Source organism: Talpa europaea (genome assembly GCF_964194135.1).
Source record: "Talpa europaea genome assembly, chromosome: 11".
Taxonomy (NCBI): Eukaryota; Metazoa; Chordata; class Mammalia; order Eulipotyphla; family Talpidae; genus Talpa; species Talpa europaea.
In genome coordinates, this window is record NC_140078.1 from 8,909,440 (window position 1) to 8,928,650 (window position 19,211).

Here is a 19,211-nt window from a genome sequence, read left to right on the forward strand (position 1 = left end):
CCAAAAGGATGGGTTTGAAGAGCTTCTGGGTGGTAAATGTTTCCCTGTGCTGGGAGGGTGGCCCACCCCAGTTTCATGGGGACAAAGCCTCTACATGTGGAACCCTTCAGGACCCCTCCCTTTGTATTTCATCTGACTGTTCATCTGTATCTTTTATAATATCCTTTAAAATAAATTATAAGTAAATGTACAAGCAAGACAGTGTTTCTCTGAGTACTATGAGCTGCTCTAGCAAATTAATCTAACAAAGGAGAAGGTGGTGGGAATCTTCCAGTGCACAGTTAGTGGTCAGAAGCCCAGAGAATGGCCTGGGCCTGTGATGGGTGCCTGAGGTGGGGATAGCACTGGGGAACAAATGCTGGGCCTGTGGGTTCTGCTGGTACTTCAGGAAGTTCACTGACTGAAGTACCTGACCTCTACAGCCGTCACCTGCGACCTGTACAAAGTGTTTGGGAGCGTGAGCATGGGGCATGCACACCTGTAATTATGGCCAGCAGGGAGGCTTGAGCCCCCTGTGAATCTCTATATGCTTTCCTCTGGGCTTCCTCTGGCGTTCTCTCGTGGTCTCTTCCCCTCGTAGCCATCACAAGATGGCTACTACATGCTACAAGATCACTACATACTACAAGCCATACTACACGATCACTAAAAGCATGGGTGTGTGCGTTAGAAGAACCATGTCTCTGTCCTTGGGACACAGCTCAGGACATGACAGGTCCTTGGTTTTCTTTCAAATGAATGTGTGTGTGTACATTATGCAAATGACCTCAGTTCCTTCTCAAAATATCTTCCATCTTTTAAAGCTCAAAACCATGAAGTGACTTGATCAGGGTCACCCTACTAGTAAGCAGCAGACCTGGGATTCAAACCTAGGACTATCTGGCTAAGACACCAAAATCTTAAGCATTTTACTCATGGATATGCCTCTGCTGGGACTGGTCACATAAAATACTTGGTTAGTGAAACAAGCTTAAGGCAGATTAGAGTCAGAATTCCATTGTTTTTGGTAGATATCTGATTTAAAACCGTTGATGTCTATATTTAATGAAAAAAGATCCATTTAATTAAATTACACTTCCAAAGTTGGGGGTGGTGACAAGCAGCTGCCACTTAAGCAGCAGCCCCGATTTTCTCCTCGGGCTGAGGTTGGTTCTCCTTTCTAATAACTGTGGGGATTCAGAGAGGATAAAAGGAGGGCCCCGGGGTGGGAAAGGTTCTCCCTTATTGCTTCTGAGCATTTGTGCCTTTAATTTCCTGGACTTGATATGGAAAAGCAAAGTTACCCAGTAAATCCCTCACTTTTCAGCTGCTCCCTCCCCTGCCAGGCACAGCTCTGGGGGAACCAGACACCTTGGCGGAGATTGGAAATCAGTTCCCTACCTCGGGCCTGCAGGCCTTAAGGTCCTTTCCTTGCTCTTGCTTCTTGGTAGCTCATAACTTATTTCTTAGAATGTCATCGCAGAAATTCAAAGGAGGTGTGTTGTGGAAAGTCGTTTTCTGGGGACCCCCTTCGGGGCTTCTTTAGATCCATGGAGGGGATCCAGGGCAACACTCCCCAAAAGTGAGTTTCGGAAGGAAACCAACTGTAGGGTAAGTGATTATCAGGCTTTCCATCCTCCTGCCATTAGCATTAATGATGGCTCCCTGGGGTCTTACACGCATGCCCGATGGCGGACACCTGGAGTAGGGTGACACCTGGAGTAGGGTGTGGGTGTGCATCGGTGGGCGCACCTGAGTCGAGAGACTGGGGCTTATAAGGTTGGTGTCAGGGGCACACCAGCGGAGCAGTACAAAGAATGAGAACAAGAGAAGAACCAGCAGAGAAGCAGAGACCACGAGGGAATGCCAGGGAACCCAGAAAGTGAAGAATCACCGGGGGCTGGGAGGCCTGCTGCCCCACCGACCCCTCTTCCTTGTAAAAACTCAATAAAAGCCTGAAAAGCCACCGAGGGCTCCAGGACTCTCCTTTATCCGTCTGCTCGGACAGTAGAGATCCTGCCCTGTGCCTTCCTGCCCCTACACCAACCACATGCACGGCTTTCCCTGAACACTGCCTGGTCAGGCTGGCCCTGTCCTGGTGTAACAGGGTGGTCCCAGGAAAGGGGGAGGTTCCCTGCCCCACCCAAGGGAGGGTGGAGCTGAGCAGGAAGAGGAGAAGCTGCAGAAGAGACTGAGGAAGGAAGGAAGCAGGATGGAGCCAGAAGGAGACCTGGAGGAGGTGCATGGAGCCTAGAGACACGTGAAGAAACTGCGCTTGTCTTTTGGTCGTGGACTGGGTGACACAGATGTGGGTGAGACCCGTGGGGAGGTGACCATGGCAGCTTTTATCTGGATGTTGATTTTGCTCTTTTCCTTCCGGGCTTGTCTGGTTGTTTCTGACTCTTTTCTGTGGGTCCCCACTGGAAGATGCTTTAGACTTGTGGCAGGCTTTGGGGCCTTGCTCTGGGCCGATCCCATATGGATGGACTTTTACCCACGAGGGGACGGGTAACTTTGGGTGCTTCACTTAGAAACTAGACTCTTTGCCTTACCTGTATTGTTTCCTAGTTTTATTAAAGTTCCTTCCCATTAAAGTCTCCTATGTTTTGTGTTGATGCGGCGGATGGCAGAACCCATTTAGAATAGGCAGGTTTGCGGGGTTTGGGCTGCCCCTCTCCCTGTCCTATAACACTGGGTGCCCTGATTCATGCTTCCCGGGGTGTCTCAGGCGGGCCTCAGTCAGTCCTTCCACACCCGGACACAAAGGCCTTTACTCCGCGATGCTTGAACTCCGACATCCTCGGTGCCAAACCCAGCTGCAGTCAGGGAGCAGATGCCCTCCCAGTGCAAAGTTTCCCGGGCTGTTTTCTTTCCCTCTCAAATGCATCTCAAGTTGGGGTGAGGGGTGGAGAGCTGGACAATTTGGGTACCTCCCAAGAGGCATCTGCTTTGCGCAACTTAAGAGGCGTTTTCTTAAGGAAACTTGCACCAGTAGAGGTAGGCGTCTGGGAATTTGGGGCATCATCAGATATCCGTGTACTAGTCCGCTGGGCAACAGCTGAGGTTGGTGTGAGACTCAGCTCTTTCGATGTGTCTGAAAAACCTCTGGTGGTTCAGAGTCAAAATCATTAAGATAATGAATTGACTTCACATGATCTTCAAAAGGATGAGAGGTGAGACAATGAATTGATAGATTATAAAGAAGAGCGTTGGCCCATTTCTTTCAGGGATCTACTGGTGGGCATATGGGCATTGATTTTGGATGTTTACAAAAATGTCTCCAGACATTTAATGAACGAAGAATTCAAGCGCTCTACAAACCAGGGGCTCCCAGCCTCTGTACTGTGATCCTTTGAGCCAGATTGCTCTTGTCGTGGGGGCTGTCCCCCCACTGCAGGGTGCTCATCAGCACCCCTAGCCCCACCCGTTCGATGCCAGTAGGTGCCCAGCGGGGACCTCTCAAAATGTCTCAAGACAGCCCCAAAGGTACCCGGGAGACAAAATCACCCGTGGGAAGAGCAACTGCTTGATTTTAGAATATATGAAATGATTTTAGAAGAGAGAAAAGGCCTGCTCCTCAGTGCTGGCCAACCCCCTTCACAATTACAGAGTGGGCAACATCATTAATGAAGTGAGCTTTCTCACAAAGTGATAGAGCTAAATTAAAACAACAACAACAACAAAACAAACCCAAGACCTCCGAGCGCCGAGTGGAAGGTGCCACTCTCTGTGTCCACGGGCACCAAGACCCAGCGGTTTGGACCCACTGCCGCAGCCTGGCATGTCTATGAACCGGGCTCTGCCCTCGCTGCTGCAGGGAGCCTGGCTGTTCCCTGTCCCTGTGCTGTTCCCACAGCACCTTCTTGACAGGGACAGAAGCGAGGGGCTGGGTGGAAGGCTTGGAGTGGGTGCTGCTCAGCTCGCAATCCCGCAGGCTGGTGTTAGCAGGGCTCCCTCCTTGGGGCCTGCAGGGCCACACGCGGCACTGGCACGCCCTGTTCCTGTCCCGGGTGCCCCCCTGAAGGGAAGCAGGGAGGTGCCAGGCTGGAGCTGGCCAGGCAGCTTCGATGGCAGACCCTTTCCTACCATCCCAGCGCCCAGACTGCCGCGGGCCAGCATGGTGTCTGGCCGGGACGCTGCCTAGACTTGCAGACTTCTGCAGAGGACAGACTTGCCCACGCTGGAGACACTTCACAAACCCAGGCAGCCCGCCACCTGTGTTGGCCTCACTTTCCTCAGGCGCCGGCTATGCTGCCTCCCCAACTTCAGGACAATGCGCCTCTGCACCTCCTTGGAAGGAAGCCCCCACCCTGCCCTCTGCCTCTTAAAGTAAAAACACACAAACACATAAAACCAATCAAAGTCATCTCACCATGCAAGCCAACTGGGCTTTTAAAAAATCACTGCCAAGTAGCTGTTTACAAGCTGAACAAATAATTACTCTGCCACAGGGAAGAAAAGTATTAATTAAGGCTATTCATTAAACCAGCCTCCCTATTCTGTGGGGTTTATCTCTTGGAAGTGTCAGCCAGAGGTTAGGGACGGATTAACACACAATGGAGGGCTTTGCCAGTTAAATCTCCTCCTTGTGGTTAGCTTTTCATAATAAAGTTGTCATTAAAAAAAAGAATTTAATGGTTTTAATTGGGTTTAATTACTTGGAAACTCCTGGAAAACAGATCAATGTGTTTAAAAGAGGAAGACAAGGAAATGATGGTCGCAAAGAAAAAATCGGCTGCTTCACATGTTTAAACAGTGAAGCTCAAAAAACCACCTTGTCTTCTTTGGCAGTTTCTTAGGGGAGCACAGAAAACAGCAAAGATCTCCTTAGTTCAGCAAATGGGTCTATTTGTACTAAAAAGAACTTCACACAAAACCACACAAAACTGTAGGTTGTCATCACCGAATCACAAAAGAGTCACACTGACAAGAGATGATAAAATCAAGGTCACATCTAAGAGGGAACACGAAGATGTCTGGACCGGTTCCCTTCTGGAGTTTTACGCAACTCCTCAGGCTCTTAGATTTTTTTTTTTTTAATCCTTTGAAAAATGTTCTTTCAGCTGGAGAGGTCTAGCAGCCTTGAAAGCCTTTTCCTAGGACGGAAACTTAAAGGTAAAAGTAAGTGAATGAATAAGCAAATAAACAGAAGCCTGATGACGCAGCGTGACTGTCCTCCTGATTTGCCCGAACTGGGGGTTCCTGGGGCTTGGGACCTTGAATACTAAAAATGGGAAAGCTCCAGACAGAACCAGGTGAGGTGATGACCTAACAGGAGCCACACACAGCCCAGCACTAGGTGTTCTTTGGTGAGGGGAGAGACCAGGTAATTATGGAAGCTCTTTCCAAGTGCTGAGACAAGTAAGCGCCTTGGCTTCCTCCCCACACAACCTCCACCAGTAGGAGTCTTCGGTGACTGTCAGGAGGAGGACACCTCAGCACACCTTCCACAGAAGGACCTTTATACCCAACCGGCTACCTGCTTGCACAGACGCAGTTCTTCTGAAGACATTTATTAATTTAGTTTATTATCATATAAATTTAGTTTATTATTATTTATCATTATGTTTATAATTAATGTACTCTATAACAACTGCTTACACATGTATGAACTCAAGTAACCTTCCCCCATGGACACTATGGGGTGTTATTGCTATTACATCTGTGTTACAAGGGTGGAAACTGAGGCACAGGGAGGCAGAGTGACTTCCTGATGTCATGTGGCTAGTGGGAGGAGCTGTTTCTGATTGGAGCAGGTAGGCTCCGGAGACCAAGCTCCAGACCAGAGGTGGGAGAACTTTACTGTAAGGACCACAGAGCAAATATTTTAGGCTCTGTGGCCAAATAGGGTCTCTGTTAAATCTACTCACCTTTCCTGCTGTGGCATAAAAGCACTGAGGGCAATAGGTACATGAAAGTGTGTGGCTGTGTGTTCCAATAAAACTTTATTTAAAGAAGCAGGTGTTGGGAGAAATTTGGCTCACAGGGTAGATGTTGTTTGCTGACTCCTGTTCTAGACCACTTGCTGTACTGGCCTCTTGTTCTTAAATACTGAAAATTGTTCTGACGAAAAGGAAACACAAAGATGTGCTTGAGGGTGAGGAGAGAGAGAGAGAGATTAAGTATGTATGTGAGATGAGGCAGGAGAGCATGGAAGGAGCTAGGTCATGAAAGGTCTGTATGCCAATCAAAAGAGGCTGGACTTTATTCTGTGGATGAGGCACAAAAGCCAAGTAGACTTACAGAGACTAAGCAACACACTTAAAAGCAAGATTTGGCTCAGGTAAACACATGGTCTTGTTGGTCTTTCACTTTGCAATTCCTGATAAAAGAAACATTTAACTTTCCCCTTCACTCTTCTTCTTCTTCTTCTTCTTCTTCTTCTTCTTCTTCTTCTTCTTTTTTTCAAAGATTTATTTATTTATTTATACAAGAACCGGGGTACAGGCCAGATGTGCAGGAGGGTGAGAGGACTCACCAGAGACAGAGTGGAGAACAGAACAGGCAGACTGATGAAATACACTGCTGAGGGGAGCAGCAGCCGAGACAGGAGAGGTCTGCCGTGCCATGTGGGACCCTCGCCAGCCGGCTGGGATTGAACCAGCACTGTAGAGGCTGCGGACAGCTTCACAGTGCGACGCTAAACCACCTGCGCCACCAGGGGAGGCCCACCCCCTTCACTCTTCTTAGAGAAAGACAACAGTGCAAGAGAGAGAGTAAAATGACAACTGTATTTGTTCTTAGTGTTAGGGAGGCATTAGGGAGTGGTGGGGACTAAGGTGAACTGGAGACTAACTGTTCCACTTGAAAGGGCAGCAGCTGCTTTGCACGTCATTTGCAAAGCAAATGGCCAGATGTTTAATGGTTTAAGGGAACCCAGAAGCCTGAATTTTTATATGAAATCTCCTCATTTTAAATGCTGACAACTAATTAAAAAATGTAATGAAAAAATACATTTAAAAAATACATTTTAGAGTCAGATATGGCCTAGAGAATGCCTCTGCCCCCCAGTATGATGTCTGGCACAGGGAGAAACTGGGGTTGAAGGTTTGAAAACTGGTCAGGGAACTCGGGGACCTGGTGATGGGTTGTGAATGGCTTGGGAGGCACAGGGCCTTTGGAGTTCTGAGCTGACCCCTTATTTGTCCCTTATGGGCTTGGTATTTTTGGGAAGGGCTTCAGACTCCTTCTGACTAGAAGGGAATCACCATGTCTACTTTTTGTAAATTTGTTTTGAAGATCAAGGAGATTATTAATGACTCAGCAGCAGGCACATGGGGAGAGATCCTGTGTGGGTGTGGGTTAGGCTACAAACTGAAAGTCACCATGAAAGTAAATACATTTTTTCCCCTTTTGAGGCTCTAGACATACAAATTTGACAACCAACAACATGAACCAATTCCTTGAAAACCACAATCGATCCAACCTCACCCAGGATGAAATAGCTGCAAATTATTAAAGAAATTGAATTCAGAGTTAAAAATCTCCTGAAAAACACAGTCTCCAGGCCCAGATGGGATCACTGGAAAACTCTAGCAAACATTTCAAGAAGAATTAGCACCAAATTCTCCACAATCTCTTTCAGAAAACAAGAGAGAAGGCAACACTTTCCAGTCATTTTATGAGGCCAGTATTTCCCCAACACCAAAACCAGATGAAGACTTAAAAAAAAACAAAACAACAAATCCCTGATTTTTTAAGTAAAGCATGTTCATCTGCCAGTTTCAGTCAGTTTACGTTCTTTCAACAGTGCTCAGGGCTCCCTTTGGGAAATCTCACCATTCTTAGCCTGGTCTTTTGAGGTCACTATGGGCAGGAACTGTTATTCCAATTTTGCAGAAAAGCAAACTGAGAACCTAAAAAAGGGCTATTTGCCCCAGGTCTTGGATCCAGAAGTGATGGAGACAAGAATTGATTCCAGGTCTTTGTACTCTACTGCTAACCCTGACCCCCTCGCTCCCAAACTGGGATTCCCCTTAGAAATGGCACGACAGGAAACAACCCAAATGCCCAAAAACAGATGACTGGATCAAGAAGATGTGGTCCATATACACCATGGAATATTACTCAGCAATCAAAAAAGATAAACACATGCAATTTGCAGCAACATGGATGGCGCTGGAAGGGATCATGCTCAGCGAAATAAGCCAGAAAGAAAAAGAAAAATACCAGATGGTCTCACTCATAGCAGGAATCTAGAAAACCTAAATAAGGGACCAGGAAAAAGACTAATTATAATAAGAAAAAAATCAAAATCAACAAGCAACTAGACCGGAGACACACTGGGGGTGGGGTGGGGAGAGGAGGGATTGGGGTCAAAATAAGGGGGTGCAATTGTATGGGGAATATAACCAAGATGAAAATGCATACATTGTGCACAAATGAAAAATGATGTAAGAAATATATTAAAAAAATAAAATAATAAAAAGAAAAAAGAAATGGCACCACAAAAACAGCCTGACGCCAGGATGACCAAGGGCTGCCAACCAGAGCCCTTCGTGAAATTCACACGGCGAAAGATGAAGCCCTTTGAATCCAGTGAACATTCAGTGGCACCTTCCTCATCTGCAGTGGTGTCTGGTCACCACCTCTATCTAGTTCCAACATATATTCATCACCCCAAAAGGGACCCCATAACCATGAAGTGGTTGCTCCCATTCCTCACTGTTCTCGGTTGCTTCCATTCCTCACTGTTCTCGCAACCACCAATTTGCATCTTCTCTCCAAGGATTTAACTATTCTGCCTATTTCATGTAAATGGAATCACACAATGACCTTTTGTGTCTGCCTTTTTTCATGCAGCTTCTTGTTTGGGGGAATTCTTCCACTTTGTGGCAGATATCAGGTCTCCATGCCTTTGTATGGCTGAAAAATCACTCCGGCTGCATGACTATCGGAAGATGCCTTTATCTATTCATCCGCTGATGGGCATTTCCAAAGAGATTCTGAGACCACATATTTCTACTTTGAATGAGCCCCATCCGGGGACGTGCATCAGAGCTCTCTGCCATCGGAAGGGCCCACCAGTTCACTAATTCACGGAGGAGGTGTGGGAAGCAGGCGTGATGGGGGGAACCTCCCATTTCCCTGTCAAAGTCAACCCCCAAACAACCACACTTACACCGTCCTGCCACTCACCTCATCACCAAAGGCTCACGGGAATCCCAGAAATCTTTGGGCCAGCTCAAGAGCCCTATTGTTGGGAATAAGAACCGTAAAAAGTGCAGGTGGGGCCTTGGGGGAGACAGCTTCTCAACCTGCTAGTTAAATGTAAAGGGAATTGTTCCCATTATTTAGGTTCTCAGGGTGCCTGGGCTTTTTTTCACCACTTATCATTGTGAGAAGCCACCCCTATATTTACGAAGACAAAAGAACGTCTCACTCTGACCCAACCAACAATTTGCTGTAGGTTTTGCATAGGAGATTTGAGTCCTTGTGGGTTTTTTTTTTTGTTTGTTTTCTTTTTTCCCCCAGATGCCCCGCAGCAGCATTCATTGAAAGGTAGGGCAAGAGAAGGGGAAAAAAGTTGGCAAAAGAAGTCTAGGGCAGCAGTCGACATTTGTTAAGTCTGTGGGTGGAAAATTAGGAGCACTCAGGAGTCTTAACTAGCTCACAAACCCTCAGCTAAGTGGAGTGGTGCTTCCAAGAGATGGCTCTCTCCAAGCGACAGAGAGCGTGGGGCTTCAAAGAAAGTCACTGCTAATGGGTACTTTTCTGACAACCCCAAGCCACCTCTGAAATACATTTTATGTTGGAAATAATCCTTTAATGCTCTAAAATATATAAGCAGAGGCACTTGGCAAGGAGGCCCACTGGCTCAGGGAGGCACTATTATAGAGGATTAAATCTACTAAGGGTACCAACCCCCTGCCCAGGGCCCCGCCAGCTGTCATCCACTTCGAGGACATCTTTGAAAGCATTTCCAACCTTCCCCGGCCCACCCGCCGGATGACCCTGCAGATCTTTGCCGCTGTCTTGTGGATGTCACCAAGTCACCCCTTCAGTCACCACCCCTGCACCTACGAAGGAAAGACCATGGCCGAAAGGCCAATCAAAGCCACTGTTTCTTTATTAGCCTCAAAGACTAAATAACTTTTACTGAAGCGAAGAGAGAGCTGGAGTGGGGAAGGAGATTTAAATACAAGGTTTAACCCCCAGTGGGGGAAAGAAATCTCTGACTTCCTCAGAAAATCCTTCCCAAATTGTATTCATCTTGACTTAATCCACATCTACCGAGTGAATTAGGCAGTATTTATTTTGAAAATCTATTTTATAGAGTTCCAAGGACTCTGTTTTCCTTGGGCAGGGCAACTCCATTTCTGAGCCTGGGCTGCTGCGAGGCCCCGGCCAGGTCTTTAAACTTTCAAGGTGCTGGCCTCACATGCTAACACAGTGTAAATAAACACAGCTGAGCCCGGAGAAATTGGAAGGTTTTCTCATTAAAGAAATAAAATAAACAGATGTCCTTAAGCACTTTGGCTTGTGTTTGTCAAAGGATGGAAAGTTCTAGATGTCTGAGCGGCAGAAGTGAATTAGAGCTGCAGCTCAAGGTAGAAGGGAAAAGGAAAGACAAGGAGAGGCTCCGTGTTCCTCTGAATTAACTAATAGTTCTCCGGGGAGGGCACTTTTGATTTGAACCTTAGCAACTTCTACAAATAGTTTTTAACTGCTGGGTCATAAAACCAGGGTCTCCCCCCACCCCTTCTTGGTTTATAAAGTGGTAAGGGACAGGCCAAGCGGTGTATCGCCAAGTGCATCTGATTGAATCCTGATGGCGTGGTGCTGGGCACTGGATTCTGGAATCCCAGCCGGCATCATGTCATAACACCCACTGAGGAGTTGGGGAGGACGGAGACTGGTCAGAGGGACAGAGGAGCCTGCTTGTCTTTTTTTAGACAAGCAGGGCATGTGGGGGGTGGTGGTGAAGGTCCAGGTCTGGCCAGGCTCTTGGTAACCTCCCCTTTCTAGATGCACAAAGAGGCTGGCTGACTGGCTGGATCAGGCAAGCAGCCCTCACTAGGTAGAGTCAAGGCTGACTTCTCATTTCACAGATGGTACAGTGTGAAGGATTCACCTGGGGGGCAAGTTTAAATGGCCATTCTAACTCAGTGTGTTTGGGGTGGGCCCCAAAACTTGCATTTCTAGCAGCCCCCCCTAGTGATGCCGGGCCCCGGGCCACACCAGGGAGCCAGGAGGGCTTAGTTTATGATAGGTCTCTGGCAGGTTCCTATCATGACAACCAATCATGCAGAAGTCTGAACATTCAGACCACATATTTTATGATTCTGTTTATATGAAATGTTCAGAAAAGGCAAATCTACAGAGACATAAAGTAGGTCAGTGGTTGCTGAGGCCTGGGGGAAAGTGGAAATGGGAAGTGATCACTAATGGGAAGGGTGTTTCTTTTTTGGGGCAATGAAAATGTTCGACAATGAGACAGTGGGGATGGTTATACAATGCTTCGAATATACTAAAAATCACTGAACTGTATACATTGAAATAGTAAATTTATGGCATGTGGATTATATCTCAATAAAGCTGTTATTAGAAATACACACAGAGGGCCTCTCGGGTGGTGCAGGGGTTAAAGACACAGAGCTATCAAGCTATCGCCAGCCACTGCGACATGAGTTTGATCCTCGGCCAGGGAGCTGACCCACATGGCACGGCAGACCTCTCCTGTCTTGCCCACTGCGCCCCTCAGCGGTGTATTTCAGTCAATCTGCCTGTTCTGCTCCCCTCGCCCCCACTCTGTCTCTGGTGAATCCTCTCACCCCCTGTACCTCTGGCCTACACCCCAGTTCTTATATGCATAAATAAATGTTAAAAAAAAAACACACACACAAATGGTGCTAGAGTTGAGTTTCCAACTGGTACTCAGCTGCCTGGAGAGCAAGGCACAAAGGAGGACTTAGGGCCACTGTGAAACCCAGAGAACTGCTGATTAAACCCTCTTAGAATCCCTTCCTGCTCATAGGCAAAGGCTTCTGACCACCTTGGATTTGCCTAATCCTAGCCGGAAAGAACAGAGTTCAAGGACTCTTCAAGGGAGGTGGAGGAGGAGAGTTTAGGAAAGAGGCAGCAAATGCTGGCTGCTCTTGCTCCCCAGGGAATTTCTGATGGATACACAAGATGCGAGGTACAGGGAGGTATAGCTACTAAGGGGATGCTCTGGCTCTGAGCATTGGGTAGGACGAGATGGAAAGGAAGTGGAGAGATGACAGCCTTGAGCAGCACACATCCTGATTGGGAACAGGAAGAGAGCCCAGTTTCTATTTAAAATTCAAACACTGTGTTTTGAATCATTCTGTAATCATTTTAGCTCTATTGGTCTTATTTCCCTAAGTAAACAGCGAGTCACCTCTTGGGCTGGGACCACAATGGATGTGATTTCTGCTTCTTGCAAAGTGCTAAGCACAATGGCCACAAGCAGCAAAGAGCTGCTGGTATTCGGCGTGGATGTATAAAGTGTCTTCCTTCAGAGCCCATTCTGCACTCCCCACTTGACCCTCTTCTAGAGATGGGTGGCCAGCCCTCCCCCACTCAGTCCATTTGAATGGGGGCAGCTTCGCAACCCAGCTCTCAACCACTGCGCCACCAGGGAGGCCCATCAGTCCATTTGAATGGGATGGAGTTGATTGGCTCCTCCAATATCTCCATGCCAAGAATGGGTTCTTGATTAGGCTGGCCAATCAGAGTCACAGAGGCTGGCATATGGACAGACATTTGATTCACTTTGGGCCAATGAGATTCAAGCCTGAGACTTGTGCTGGAATTTGGGAAGTAGAAGCCCTGCCTTGTCCATTGCTGAGAGGGTATCGCTATATGAAGAAAATTGACTGAGGACTTAGGACCAAGCCCTGAAAACACTACTTAAGCTCCTGGATCCAGCCTGACCTAAATCTCAGATGCCAGAGAGCGTTTCAATGATTGTGATCTAGTAAGTCCCTTTGTACCTTAAACACTCCATGCTTCAAACTGAGTCCTGCTTGGTATCAGCTATTAACTGATGAACACCACATGGCTGCAGTTGCCAAAAAAGCACGGAGAGAAAGTTGTGGGTCAAAGGTCAGGGCATGTATTTTAGTTCTGTTGTGAGAATATCAAGAACCTGTGCTTCAGGCACTCTGCAAAATTGGGCACATGCTCCTGTTCCTCTAGACCCTCCACAGTTCTCCGTCTTCCACATTTGTAGCTATAGTCCAGACCTCTCTTTGGAGTTTCAGACCAGAAATCCAATTGTTCTCTGGCTTTCTTAAACAGAACTAATTTTATTTTGCCTCAGTATATTTCTCTTTCATTGGTATTTTTCTTGTCAGATAATACTTTGTGTTAGGAGCTGACAGCTGTCCTTAAAGATTCATTTCTTCTTCTCATAACAGAATCCCTGAATTTTAACAGGGTACATGCCTTAATTGTTTTTCCCAGGCTCCCTTGCAGCTATGTGTAGCCATGTAATCACGTTCTAGCCTTGGGATGTGACTAAAAAGATATGGGCAACCTCTGGGTCTGGCCTTAAAGAGAGAGAGAAAAAAAAAAGAAGGGGGTGAACTCTTTTCCCATTCTCTCTTCTCACTGGCTCGAATGCAGATATGGGGGTGAGTTATGCTTTATTTTGTCAATGAGGGCAATGTTCCGGAGATGGCAGAAGACAAGACGGAAGGGGCCTGAAGTGCTTATGCCTGTAGTGCCAGGTGAGAGAAATAAAGAAAGCCCTACTTTGTTTAAGTCATGGTTATTTTGCATCCTCTGAGGGTGACTGGATTTAGAAAACAAACCAAAATAACAAAAAAGCACACAAATACACACACAAATCCCAAAACAACAAAAAGCCCCAAAACCAAAATACAAAAACCCCTAATCTCTTTCTTCGCCTAAGATTGAGCTGGAAGAGGGAGTAGAAAATTCTAGAAGTGCAGCCAACATGGCATAGGTGACCTGGGGACTCTAAGAGGTCCCAGTGTTCTCTGAACCTGCTGGGAGCACAGAGGGAGACAGGGGAGCCTGAGGTGTGACTTACTATTTCCTGGGTGATCTTGCTCCCTCTGGGTGTCCGTTTTTCCTTATGTATTATGGAGACTAATTAGTCAGGAGGGTCTCCTAGGCCCGTCCACACTGGCTTTCTGTGATTCTAGGACGGATGTCGAAACTCAGATGCCAACGGGGGCGGGAGGGTCCCACAGACGAGTTCCACAGGCAGGTGGGACTGCGAACGGGCCGCAGCGTGTCTGTGCTGCCAAGACTGCAGTGGCTCCTCCACCCCCGGTGATTGCTGCCCAGGGGAGTGAAAGCAGGACTGCCAGATTTTCTAAATTTTCAAGAAGAGTTGAAAATCTAGATTGTTTTGGTCTGTGCATTCTCCTGGTTTTTAAACGTTGGCGACAAATTCACATTTTTTCCAACACTCAAGGGGCCAAACAAAAATGTCTGCAGGCTGAATTTGGCTGGTGGCCATCAGTTAGGAATTTTTTGTTTTGATACCATTTTCCTTCCTTCCTTTCTTCATTCAACAAATATTTATTTGATACTCTGTGTGTGTGTGTGTGTGTGTGTTTGGGCATGTTCTATGCACTGGGATCTAAAGCAACGAATAAAATAGGACAAAATAGAAAGAAAATGGACCTGTCTTTATGCAGCTTTATTCTAGAGCATCATCCTGGTTCCTTCAAGGAATATTTATGAACAATTCTGACCCATGCACTGGGATCTGTTGGGTTGATATAAAATACTCATGGTCCCTACCCTCATGGCAAGTATAGCCTAGAAGGCAGGCAGACAAGTGCATAATTAACACACACAAAAATATAGTTATGAGGAGCAAGGCCATTTAGATGGAGGGGAGTGGTTAGGAAAGTCCTCACTGAGGAAGCCACATTTAAAATGAGAACTGAAGGAAAGATTTAACTTAGTGAAAGAAAAAGAATCTAGAACATTCTGGACCATAGCAGAAGCTTCTAGTGTGTTGCTCTCCTATGTCTCCCCTTGTTTGTCACCATTTCTGTACCTTTCCTCTGTTGGCATCCATGACCACTGCCCTGGGGCTTCCCTAGGGCAGGTCAGAGGGGCAGGGAGGTAACACTTCTAGAAGAAGCCCTCAGGTCATGAGGGAAGTGGACCGGTAGGTAAATATTCCTGCCCCTCGCTCCTTGGCAGAGTCAGCTCTGAGGTGTGTACTTCTAACTCTTCAGGTGCCCCAGACCTCCCCACCCCGCCCCCAATGCTTCCTGGGATCACCCTCCAACTATGTCACGTGTCCCTTAAGGGAGTCCTGAGAAATGTATCACTGAGTGATCTCACTGCTGAGCGTGCCATAGGCTGCCATTTTGCAAAAGTGCCGGGCAGAGCCTGCTGCGGGCCTTGGCTGGGTGGTACAGGCGGTTGGGACCGCAGTCACCTATGCGGTTTGGAATTGACTGAGACGTCCTCACCTGCCACAGGACTGTAACTACCTACACACAACCCTGCCTCCGGCTCTGCTTCTGGGAAAAACCCAGCAGAGATGGGAGAGAACATGACAGATTCCAGGACAAAAAGCAGCTTGGGGCGAACACTGGGAAAGAGGCGAGAGCCAGCTCACAACAGGGGTGTGTGGGGGGGAGTCTGGGACTGGGGTTTGTCCACGGGGAAGCACTGACGGTTTTTCAGCATGGGGAGGGCATGGGGGGGTTGTGTGTGGTCTAAACTGACTTGTGTTTTAGGATGAGCCCTCTGCAGGGCCAGTAAGGGGCACAAGTGGAGGCTGGCCAACCAGAAAGGGGACCAGTGGAGGGGAAGGTGGCTGGGATTAGGTGGGAGGGTTGGAGAGAGGCTGCTGGCATGGCCCTGGGCTATGGCGCTCACAGTTGGGTTTAAGGAGTGCTGGTGAGACACCAACAGAAGAAATCACACCCAAGATGACAAACTCAGCACAACCCATGAGAACCAATCTGCTTTGAAACTTAAAAGTGGGGTAGATCCCACAAGGCATGGAGCGCAAAGGAAGGCTTCTCCGAGGAGGTGGCTATGGTTAGCAATACCCTGGGTCAGCCAGACCTCACCAGCAGCTCACTACTGTTGCCCCTGTTGCCCCTGTTGCTGGTGTTCTCAGCAGCTCCGGGCTCTGCCATCCTTTATTTAAGCCATGCACAGCCCCAACGCGCCGGATTTCCCGCAGGCACTGCTAGACATATTAACGGCATTCCTAAGTGGCAAGAGATTTCTGCACCACCAACACCATTTTTATATTCTTTACAACATAATGGCAGACGATAAATCTATCTTACTAATTACACATCCAGCTTGTTATAACCCCTATAAAAAACACGAGCAGCTGGGAAAGCCATGAGGTGATGTCACATCATATTCCTGGTCTCTAAACAGAAACAGAAATATTTTCCAGGCGCTGGTGAGACTCACAGTTCCTACCCAGGCGTGGAGGCGGCTGCCATCACGTCACTCCCATCCGACAGGACAACTCACCTGTCCTCCAAAGCATTGCCTCCCACCCCTACCTGTCTCCCTGGAGAGATGCAGATGTCTGCAGCATCCACCTGTGGTTTGCTGGGATGTCGCAGAACCAAGGCCATGAATCGCAGGGATGGGATTTTAGCAGTTGGGCTCATTTTTGAATTATTAAGGTGGTTTTAATATTTCTTCCATTTACCACCAATCAGCTAAGAGCACCTGCCCAGAATTCCAACCGGCTGGTTCTCTGACATAATTTGTCAATGATACATTTGCAAAACTGTTGCTAAGAGCTATACTTCAGTCGATATAATGCCTCCCTCTCGTCTCAGGAAAAAAGGAAGGAAAATTAAATTCATCTGCCGGAGACACTAAGCTAAACAAGAGGGGAGGAGAGAAGTATTTTACCTCGTTTTTCAGTTAGGATTACTGTTTTTGGCTGCAGCCTGGCCCAGCCAGCCCTCTCAGGAGGGAGGGGACTATGAGCTTACAGCCCATCAGGTGGATGGTGGATGCTCCACAGGTTGGAAGGCAAGACATGGGAGGCAATAGCAGGAGAAGCTAATTACCTTTTCACATGTCAAGGGAAAATTCCATAGGAGTTCTCAAAGCCAGGCTGACCCACACATGCTGGCGTCCCTCATCAACTGCCCCCACAATTCCCAGGACAAATCAGCTGGACAGACTGTTACGTTGAAAGGAAGAAAAGAGACAAAATGGATTCTTACCTTCCCGTATCTGGATGCAAATGTCCCCGTGAGTAAGGAGTGAAAAATAATGATTGTCTCATCCAGGTCCCACACGAACACACGCTGTGATGAAAGAGAGAAAGAGAATGGGGGACAAATGGACCCGTCTGCATCTGACTTTAGTGTCTGCAGAAATTAATTCCCTAGGAGGAAAAAGAAGTCTTGGAAAAGATTATCTTTAAGTTATAAAACATGCAACTCACGGAGCTGAGTCCCCATCCAGCCTCAGCTGTGTAAAGTGTGTTCTGATGGCCAGTTCTGGACTCCTATCAACACACTAGGTGCCAGAACCAAGGAGCCTTCCACATATAAGCTCAAAAGAGCAGGAGTTTGGTCCAAAGGCAACAATAAAAACCATATAACACCGCTTACCCTGACACCACTCCTGCCGACCATTTCTGTTGGTAGTGATTCTGCTGATTGTTTCCATAATTCTAAATCTTGTAATTATACTTTCACTGCCAACTTTAGGCAATATCTTTTTTTTTAAAGATATTTATTTATTTGTGCATACAAGAGCTGGGGTATAGGTCAGAGATGCGGGGGGTGAGAGGATTCACCAGAGACAGAGTGGGGAGCAGAACAGGCGGACGGACTGAAATACACTGCTCAAGGGAGCAGCAGGTGAGTCAGGAGAGGTTTGCTGTGCCATGCGGGTAGCTCCCTGCCCGGGGATTGAACTTGTACTGCAGAGGCTGCGGACAGCTTCATGAGTTGCATCTTAACCCCCTGCACCACCAGGGAGGCCCTAGGCAATATCCTTTGACTGGAAAGGCTGAAAGATTTGGGCTTTGCTCATGGCAATCTCCCCCATTTTTTCCAGAACTTTCTATTTTTGCCATGGGCGAGCCCCTCTATTGTCAATTCCATCAGTTTTGGACATACTATTTTTTCTTGAATAAAACAGTATCCAATATGGATATTGCTGTCCCTACTCTTGCCCCTATTTCCTTTCTTTTCCAATATCTATTAAGCATTACCTTTACTTTTGTGTTGTTAGTGTGTATAAAATGACTTGTGCATTTAGTTTTATGACTATACTTTCCCATGCTGTGTGTGTTGATTTTAAAAGTTGGTAAGAGGTAAAAAGCATTCACTGTGATTAGTTCTTGTGATGAGTCTTCACTGCAGAGTCAAGTAATGTGTGTCCACTGAAATAATCTTCTGAGCCACATTAAGGAGACCCTTCTTACCATGAAGGACGTAGGAATTCTCCTTTCTTGATCTCCTTCCCAATTAAAACCATGCCAATTTTGTTTCTTTATCTAGGACTTATGCTTGTCTGGTATTACTTTTTTTTTTTTTTTGGCTGGAGTTTTATTGTTTTAATTCTCTTCTTGTTTGCCATAAATAAGAATTTCAAATTCAGTCATATGCTCTGTATTGAAAATATGCCACACTGACAATGACTGAATGCTTCACTGTGGGCTAAGTTCTTTCTAGGCTTGCTGCATAGGCAGTATCCTGAGAGGAGCCTTTTCTGCATTTCTGGGTCAGTCTACTGTTTCTTGAATTCCACATGTCTTTCTTTCTGGGTTTTCTTCCCTGTTTTGCTTGAGTACATCCTTTAGTTGCTTTTACTGAAAGGATGCATGGAAAATAATTTTCTGAATTCTTCCAAATCTGTTACCCTTATTTTCTTTGCTAACTCCTGTGGCTACAGAATCCCAGTTGGAAAACAATATCCTCTACATCTTTGAAAGAATTCTTCCATTACCCTCTCCTATCTATCCAAAATGATTGAAGTAGTCTGATATTTCATTGATTCTCAGTCCTTTGTAAGTGTTTCTTTTTTTCTTGCTAGGATTTTTTTTTTTAAAAGGATCTTTATATTTGGTATCTTCAAATTCCATAAGAGTATTCTTAGGTGTGGTCTTTTCCATTCATACCATTTTGCACTTTAGCATTTTCAATCGCATTTCTTCAAATAATTTCCTCCTATGTTTTCTACCTCCTGAAGTTCCCAATAGTCAACTTAGACCTTGTTAATTGATACTGCTTATTCTTTAAAAATATTTTTTCTATAATTTTGTCTTTTTG

General features: G+C 46.6%; 1 protein-coding gene across 3 annotated transcripts in view; it reads right to left on the reverse strand.

The window, feature by feature from the left end:
- The window catches only part of EYA2 (EYA transcriptional coactivator and phosphatase 2), a gene marked incomplete at its 3' end in the record, with an annotated part of 128,396 nt that overhangs the window by 40,128 nt on the left and 69,057 nt on the right, over positions 1–19,211 (reverse strand). For all 3 annotated transcript variants that reach the window (XM_084247047.1, XM_084247048.1, XM_084247046.1), the window contains exon 8: positions 17,151–17,234. In XM_084247047.1, the coding sequence (XP_084103173.1) occupies positions 17,151–17,234 (84 nt within the window). The remainder of the gene's footprint in view (positions 1–17,150; positions 17,235–19,211) is intronic.